The sequence below is a fragment of the Cibotium barometz genome, chromosome 60 (genome assembly GCF_041138505.1).
Source record: "Cibotium barometz isolate CiBa-2024 chromosome 60, ASM4113850v1, whole genome shotgun sequence".
NCBI classification, from domain to species: Eukaryota; Viridiplantae; Streptophyta; class Polypodiopsida; order Cyatheales; family Cibotiaceae; genus Cibotium; species Cibotium barometz.
Window position 1 is genome coordinate 22,225,573 of NC_141105.1, and position 9,281 is coordinate 22,234,853.

The following is a 9,281-nucleotide window of genomic DNA, read 5'->3' on the forward strand; positions in this document are numbered from 1 at the left end:
ACCATGTCAAGCCTAGAACAAGCTTCACGTGCTTGATCTTTTGTACTAGATAATCCCCCATTCCCAAAGCTTGTACTTTTTAAATATTTAGATATCTTGGAGTTCACCAAACCCCTTCCATATTGAGAGATGTCCGGGCTTGTGATAAATATTGCAAAAAAAGTTACGCGCCAACGATCTAGGGTAAAATTTTGTATTAAAAAAGTAAATGACCTTGCATATATCATTGCTTCAACACATTCAACTTTATACACCATCCTCATTGAGAATTTTTGTACAATTTTAGAGACATGTCCAACTAAAACATGAAAGGACACATAGGATGAGTGCAAATTCAACCCCATTGTGGGATCTAGAAAAAATGTACAGTTTTTATGTACAAGATTGCATATCTCAAATATTATATTTTAGAGATTTTGCAGATTAAGGGAAAAATTTACAGAGGAAAACTAAATTTTTGCGGGATTGTTGTACATAAACAGTTTATAGTTTGGAGGTAACATTGATGTCAATGCCACCTTTGTATACAAGTACTTTTTGGCAACGTGTAATCACTAAAAATATAAGTTTGCCCAAAGGGGCTATTGCACCAGGCTGCTCAGAAGAGGGTGCGAGTTTCAACCTTTACTCCCAATAGGGAATGGTTTGTATGTGCATCCAAAAGAGTCAAGGTACTTGTATCAAAAGCCCCAAAGAGCACTTGTAATAGGAGATTTGATTTTTGTGAACTTTACAACTTACTTAGGCCCGTTACACACATGTATGGGCAGGGGAGATTGCCTGCCCATGAATTATGGGCGGTGGATACCCCCACTATGTCAGCATGGGCAGGCAGGGGTATGGCGATGTGTAATGGGCCTTAGCATATCTAAAATTCTTCAAATATTTTCACAAGTTCCGATCATGAGGCTCATAATATGGAAACCCGACCTTACTAAAAACTTCTTCTTCAGTCTCACAAGGTATACAATTTGTACTTGATATGCCCTGTTCATTGATACCATGGAAAGCGTATCATGGTTATCACACACAGAATTTTACCTGGATTCTAATGCCATAAATGGATATGAAAATCATGCAGTGTGTAATTTTTATTGCATGTCATAAATACATAAACACTATATAAATCATAAAATACCTTTTTCCCACCAAATCGAACGAATAAACCCTGATCATTCAACTTGTAGCCTTTGCGTTGTGCTGCATATCTGATCCTGTGCAGAGAAACGATCATGATATCAGTAGACACTACAGATTACCTTTTTGTGCCTACTTAACCCCAGGCAGAAAAAAGTGATTTAGATATATTTTACAGTCAGATTAATTCTACCTCAGTTCAGAGTTTTGTAAAATCAATCTCAATGGGAAATAAAATCAATCTCATAAACCTTAAGAAGAGACAAGCACTCAGCATATGCACCATTATGAAAATTCTACCTCAGTTCAGAGTTTTGTAAAATCAATCTCAATGGGAAATAAAATCAATCTCATAAACCTTAAGAAGAGACAAGCACTCAGCATATGCACCATTTTTGCACCTTTATGAAAATTTCAAATGCAGGTTCAAGTTTGATTGATCAGTGGAAAATGGAGCATTGAGTAGAAATTACACTTACTTTCTGTTGAGAACATCATTGCCAGTAAAATACACCAAAGCAAAGGCATATGCTTCCTTAGGGTACACCTGCAACTCAAATACATCCAAAACTCCACAGTTGAGCTCTTGTACGTGTAAAAAGAAAAAGCAATCACATACATATTTTCAAATAGAATCCATAGATTTGTAATGACCGATTCTTCATGTGGCTTTGGTGAAAGCAGGACTAAATAACCTTAATATCTAATCGCCGATAATGTTGATGCTGGGGTATTCGACCGACACCCATAAATGTATCCACCTTCTTTGTGCCCTGATTTGATCCACTGAGTCAGTTACAAGAGTAAGGGTGTCTTGCCAAAACCAAAAAAAATCACAGAGATTCCAACAGACATGAGTGTTATCAACCTCTGAGCTATGGTCAGTGCAATGTAGACCCTCCGTGACAAAACCAGTACTTTTGAGCTTCTCTACCAATTTCAGAAGAAAGCCCCTATGGCTGCAAAACAACAGAAAATTCTAGGTTTTTATATGTATCACATTAGATGTGCCTGTGTATAACATACCACAAGTCAATGAGCACACTGTATACATGACCCTACTTTCTTTTGGATGTGGTGAAACCAAAATCCTCATAAAAGTTTCAGTTTGTACGACGTTGGTTGCAAAATTGATACCTGTAACCATCTGGATGAGTGGCTAAAAAATCAATATCACCACATGTCAATTTTCCCCTCCTATATGACCCAGCAACTCTTATGCATATCTATAAGAGGACATCACCACACAAACAAGCAAAAGAGCCACATAAGCAAAGAAGCATGAGTCAATTACGTACCATTTTAGGAAAATTAACACTTGAAGAAGAAACTTCATTAAAAACTTTGTGAGTGTACCCCTGGACAGAGTTCTTCAGCTACCCTTTGAACATACTTCTCTGCTGCTTCTACTTCATCTCGAGGAATACGCAGCATTAGATCTTTATAGTACATGACACCTATTCGTGCCATTTGGGACAATGAAGTTTCTTTCACCAGATCTTCCACACTTCGATGTCCTGCTTGGTAAAGCTTTTGGGCCAGTTTGGGTCCTACACCCCAGATAGAGGCTAAATGTTGCAATGTCTGCACCTGTCAACGTCAGCTTGCATGGTAAGTGAGAGTCCTAGTGTCAAGTACATAATAAAACAATCCAATGTAAAATTTTCATAGAATTTTTCTTCTTCTATACAAGACCAACATTAGAGGGCATCTGCAATACAAGGTATTCATCATCACTCAAACGAAGTCATGCTCTTTGAATGCATTGAAATGGGGAAAAAGATGAAATCTTATGAGTGGACACAGCCTATGCTCCCCATGGAAGCAATTTGTCATGAATGGGTATTCCTAAAGGTGAATATGATAAAACATAACCTTCTGAACAGCATAGCTACCCACAGTTGGTCATGCAGAATGTTCAGTCCTAGTTGCAGCACTTGTTACAACAGATAATTCTGTGCGTGCAACTTTCTTGTGCTTATCACTGGAGAACAACTCATGCTTAGAATGCTGATAAATTCAAGGTTTCTTTTGCAGACAAAAAAGTTACGATCAGTATGGCTGAATGATTCATAATCATATAAATTATAGTGTGTTTCAAGATATACTAACCTTAGGATCAGCTTTCAAGCTCTCAAGCTTTTGGAGCCGCCCGGTGCATAGTATCTCCTTGATTTTCTCAACCATAGAGCTTCCTATTCCAGGAAGATGTTTCACATCCTCAAAGTTCAAGATTCTACATGGTAGCTTTTCAAGTTGAATTGCTGCCTGCACTCACATTGCAGATTGTAGGCATGAATCAAAACCTTCTTGCACTTAACTAGCCGAATACCATATTCTATAAGCCCTTACGAGAAGAAGAGGTGCTTGCATACAGGCCAAAGTATGACAAGATAAACAGTTTCTCTGCCCATGTGCAACAAGCATATAAAAGATATAGTGACCGTTAGGACAAATTCACCTTTCGATACGTCAAAGACCTCCATTCATCTCCAAGCACAGATTCATAAATGTCCCACATTTCTCTGAGTATTCCAGTGATATGCTTGTTCAAGCCCGGAGGCTCACAGTTTCCATGCCTATCCATGTCATGCTTTTCACATTCGTTCTCTTCATCTGAGTCCAGCTTTCTCTCAAAGTTATCATCCTCATCAAAGATTAAATTCTCAGTTTTGGGGCTTGAAATATCAGTCTCAACGCCTAACTTCATCACATTTGGCTCATCAACAACATGACATGCCCCATGTGATATCTCCGTATCTTTCTTAGGGTCTTCAACTTTCATTTCTACCGAGAATGTGGTTGTCCTCGATTCTGGTAGGGCATTGTTTGAGACTGCTTGAACCTCTCCTGTTATACAAGAAGAAGAAGAATTGGATGCCAGGTCTTCTAGATGATAAAGGTCACACGGGAGAAGTTTCCCTTCTTTCAAGCAGTCCTCGATCCACTCGTACTTCAGAACAAACTGCACTAACAAGCATATACAAATTAGAGGGTTTTCAAAACCTTGCTTAACTTAGTCTAAAAACTTCACAGAATCAAAGTATCAACACATCTCAAATCAGGACAATTTTCTAACACAAGCGAGCAAGAGGGCACCCCTTGTGAAGCTAGATAAATCCACATGATAAAACCCATTAGAACCCCACAATTTTCTTTCGGAGCATCCTAATCCAAAAAAGAGGGCCAAATTATGGACATACCACTTTCTTAGAAATCTTCAACTTCTGTATGGAAGCATCCTTTGTTAAGAACTTGTGATCATTTGCCAGCACATGTGTCAAGCATTTTTTGCCATCACATGGTTCCACGACAATTCCACCCTGACCTTTGACTCGCTCTTTCCATATCTGCAAAAGAAAAATACCATGCAACACATATCGTAGCCTTTGGAAACAAGGGCATAGAGAAGGAGCATCAGGAATCTTTGGCACAACTATGAGGTTATATTACGTACAAAAGAAATGCAGCATTATCCACAAGCAATAAACATGAAAATAGCATGATAAACATGCACACCATCATGCCTGGAGAGATGTATATGATAAAACTACAGGCTTTTAATTGGGGGAATAACAAGGACATTTGCCACATCGGTCCCCACAGAGGATGCTTATGAAATACACATCCATTCAATGCTTTTTATGTCATAGAGCTGCAGTGAAATTGCAACAACTTATCAATTGTAATCTTATTTGTTAAAGACATATTAAATAACAAGCATCAAAACAGTGTAGGATTGAGGCTGGTTACAGAAAAACCGGCACCTGTTGCATGGGCAGGGGCTCAGGCAGGCACAAAGCCTCCCGGGGTGGTCACGATGGATTCTCTTCCCCCCCTCACCCCTCCACCCCCACTCTCCTCCTCCCCGGGCATGCCCTTTCTGTGTAACCAGCCTGAAACAGGCACACGGTACACCTTCACTGGATCGCAATGGTCAGACAATACCCCAACCAGCCAACATAGGGTACTTGCAATATATACATACACACATGCATGCATGCATAATTACACACATACATTAACATATGTAAAGATATATTGAAATGCATATACACATGCATGTGTATGTTGTATGCATATAGAAAAATATTATGTGAAAAAGGTTGCTTTTTAAAAAAAATTAAAAAAAACACATCAATACACACACCTGCAGACGTTTTGGGCTTACACCTCCACTGATAAAGAGTGCATTGACACCTTCAAAACAGCCACTCTTGCAGGTTGCCAAATCATTCATGCCCTCTCCATTCTCTGCCTCGGCGATCCTTCAATTGCACACTCATCAACTTATGCTTAGGGTTTTACATTGTGAATCGTTAATCAAGCAGATGCGATTGGAAGATATGAGAATACTAATATGTTTGTATGGAAAAAAATAATTAATCAAGCGTATTGGAACCTGGCTGAAGGACATTTTTGCAGTTTGGGGTCCCTCTCTGCATTCAACACGCTTCGTTTGCGCCGAGCCGCCATGCCTCTGATGATGGCGATCACTCATAGTCTTTGTATATTTGCGAAGAAACACAGTAGAGTAACGCCCAAGGTTTGACTCATGGCTCCTTAATAGTTTTATGTTAGTAACAGGTTTTAATTGAAATAAATATTATTATTATGCCCTCTTTGTGTTGTGTACTTAAGGCTAACCCAGGGGGTTAAATTTATTAACTTGGGGGTTAGGTTGGTTAATATGGCACCAAAATTCTGTTTCATCAATTAATTGGTCGGAGAGGAAGGATGGAGTGAATCACAAACCTTATGATGAAAGGTCACTGGAAACCTTTGTGAAGGTCATAAAGAAAGGCGTGCCTCCATAAACTTCGCATAACCGCCTCAGTGAAGGTTATAAAAAGGGCTTCGCCTCATGATTCACAGTGAGGGCAAAGCCCCCATGCATGAGCGAGAGAAAGGGAACAACGATGAGAGAGAAAGAAAACGACGATGATGAGAAAGAGAACGACGATGATCTGATCCTTTTTTTTCCGTGCGCCCTGGTCTCCCATGTGACGACGAGAGAGAGAGAGAGGACGACGATCAGAGAGATTTTAAAAAAATCTATAAGGTTTTCACTTTAGAGCGCTAATAATTAGCGTGTTGGACCCTTACGGGTGCTAATTAATTATTAGCACGTTGGACCCAAATAGAGGGGTGCCATATTAGGGGTTTAGCACGCTAGCTCACCACCCAACCATAGATCTCGTACCACACACAAGATCTCCCCTAAATATAGGAGCTAAGGTTCCGTCTCTACCAACCAACCTCGACGTCCCATACTCCCATACCACCAGAACTTGTCCTAAACAAGGCCATTAGTGGACTGTCTACATCAAGGATGCACAATCGGAAGGGGATTGCACCCATAGTCTAGGTACAGATCCATCTTATCACAGATCAAAGCTATAGTTATGGGATTCTTAACTCATAAGTCTCTTATAGTCACTTATAAGCCTTATAAGTCTCTTATAGTCACTTATAAGCCTTATCCTTTATAATCAACGTGCTTTTACTAATCTTTTGGGTCACCTAAAAACATAACATACTTCCCCTCTTCAAACATTTACACTCTTGTAAATGAATCTAAGAAAATCCCACCACTCCCATGTTGAGTTGACCCTTACCTTATCATTCCACAATCCAACACAATATTCGCAACCTTAAATCAAGGCTTGTATTTACTAAAAATCCCATGTGAGATCGAGCTCAATTAGAGCTCAATTAGAACAAAAAATAGAATCCTCAGAGTCCGTCTTACCTAAATAATCATCCACATTAAGATTTGGTAAAATCATTATACAAGGGGAAAACATAACATACTTCTTGTTCACAAAATCTCAAAACTATCAGGTATTCTAATACATAAGTATATATAAGCATCCTCAATGCTCATTGCGGGTACTGCTCCAATGCATAAGTATGTACAAGCACCCTCTTTGCCACCCACGAAGAATGCTTTCATTAGACCAAAATTGTGTCGTATCTCGGATACAATGTCTAGCATGAGCTGCAATGATTGGTATGTATCTCTCTTGATTACAAATTCAAAAAATAGTTATGGTTTTTGGTAAAAATATTATAATCTTGGCTGAGGTTTTAAGCACATTTATAAACTTAAAAAAAAAAAGAAAAGTTAAAAAGACCTAGTGTTTTTTCTTGGAAGCTCATTGGTCACACATGACCTTTGAGAGCAAACCAAGAAATCTTAGTGACTCTCTCATATTCCAAGGAGGTGTTGTGGATTGGAGCATCATTTGAGCTCTTAGATTTTAAGGTGGAGTTGTTGGATTTGAGCATCGTTTTGCTGTGATCGAGTTCATCATGTTGCAATGGAAGGGGGGATGCTTTGGTCATAGTTGTAAATTTCCTTAAAAATAAAAATTGAGAAAGTTGGATTGTTTTTAAAGTGCATATTATTTCACATATCATATGTATTCTAGCCTTGAGTTTTCAAAATTGAGCCTTGAGAACTGGTTGTTTCTTATGGAATTGGACACAATTTGCTATGAGGTTCTTGAACTAGCAACTATTAAGATTGGATGGGGCATCCTATAATGTTCTAAGGATTGTTTCTTAGAGCAGTTAGCTTTGATAATTTACACTTCAAGAGTCTTATAAACAAGGCATTTTGAGCACATGTGAATGCATTCCTATAAGGTTCGAAGGCTAGTTTCTTAATGCGATTAGTTTTGACACATTACACTTCAAGAGACTTATGAACAAGGTCAAGATACTTTTTTGAGCACATGTGAAGGCAGATGAGCAATGAAAGATTTAATGATACATGCAAGAACGGATTACTTTTACGAGGAAACTACTTACCCTCAAAATTTGAAGATCGTTACTTAAATTTTGAAGATTGTTATGTCATGTGTTTGGACATAATGAGGCTCAATTGAGGATTAATAATTCACTTAGTGGCAAATTTAATTATTAGGCTATATTGTTGGGTTATGGCTCATTTTTTAGGGAGGTTCCCTTGTGGGGCTCATACCTTGGGAGGGGGGGCTCTAGGTGCATGGTGTAGGACATGCATGCTTTGAGGGTGTAGACTTAGGCTAGGGTTATGTGGTCTCTAGCTCGGGTGTGGATTCTCGTTGTACATGATTTAGAGCCTACCCAAGCTCACCTATAACCTCTTGGTAATGTTGATGAATTTGTGACCATGGAATACATGCACTTGGATTGCTTCTTCATGGTTAGGCTACACGTGTGTGGATCTTGGGTGGACCCTCACGTAAGTAATTTTTAATTTGGAGTGTTTCATTTTTTATTAAAGCTTTACTCTCATTTGTAGTTTGCAAAGCTTGAAATTTATTTTATTCTAATGGTTTATTGAATATGTTTGGTTTCAAATTTATGGTTTGTTTCATGTGAGACCTACCAAATTTGCATCAATTGAGAGAATTTTGAATATGCTTTATGTAGATAAAACCAAATAATAATTTATTCTCATATTTGGTTGATTTCTATGGAGTCATAGAGCATAGTTTTCTTTAGAAACTTGAGAATTTTACTGGAAAAAAGGTATATTGGAGTATCAAGTTTTCAAGAAGAAAAGTCTTATTTTAGTCTCAAGTTTTCAAGAAAAGGCTTATAATAAAATGCTTATTTAGTCTCAAGTTTTTCAAGAAAAACTTGAGACTTTTATTGGAGAAAATATCTATAAACCTTTTAAGTAGAGAGATGGATTTGGATATAAAAATAGAAAAATCTTTTAGTAAACCTTTAGTAACTTTTGGAGTTATAATAGATTAATTCTACCGATTGTTTGAAAACTCAATTTTGACAAAGAGATGTGATAAAACAAATTCCTTATTTATGTGTGGAGGAATACTTGAATCTAGCTCTTGCTATTTTGTGGTAACGAAGATACTAGCAATGCCAATTTTGTGGCAATGTGCTACATAAGGTGATGTAGCCCCTTGACTATGAAGTTTATGCACTTCAATGTCTATTTATTGTCTCAATTTGTTACATTAGTTGTGTACCTTTTCTTTTGCTTAACTTCACTTTGCACTAGTTGACATTGTCATCATTAGAGAATCACACATGGGACTAGATCACTTACTTAGTTTGAGCTAAATCATTGGGCTACATATTTGGTTTGTGGTTTATTTTTAGGAGGAGCTCTTATGTTCGACTTAGAC

The 9,281-nt window shown here is 38.0% G+C and overlaps 1 protein-coding gene across 2 annotated transcripts; it reads right to left on the minus strand.

Moving 5' to 3' along the window:
- Positions 1–353: 353 nt before the first annotated feature.
- POL{LAMBDA} (DNA polymerase lambda (POLL)) lies at positions 354–5,711 on the minus strand. Of its 2 annotated transcripts, none has more exons than XM_086793942.1 (12): positions 5,540–5,710; positions 5,288–5,405; positions 4,341–4,487; positions 3,599–4,102; positions 3,250–3,405; positions 2,494–2,727; positions 2,275–2,363; positions 2,006–2,096; positions 1,833–1,910; positions 1,617–1,684; positions 1,139–1,214; positions 354–987 (listed from the first exon to the last, which is right to left on the minus strand). In XM_086793942.1, the coding sequence occupies exons 1-12, from the start codon at positions 5,611–5,613 to the stop codon at positions 889–891; spliced, it is 1,734 nt and encodes a 577-aa protein (XP_086650068.1). In that variant the 5' UTR covers positions 5,614–5,710; the 3' UTR covers positions 354–888. The 2 variants fall into 2 exon arrangements, 1 of the variants encoding a protein (XP_086650068.1); XR_015265218.1 differs by having other exon boundaries at positions 370–987; positions 1,833–1,923; positions 5,540–5,711.
- Between the last annotated feature and the right edge of the window lie 3,570 nt (positions 5,712–9,281).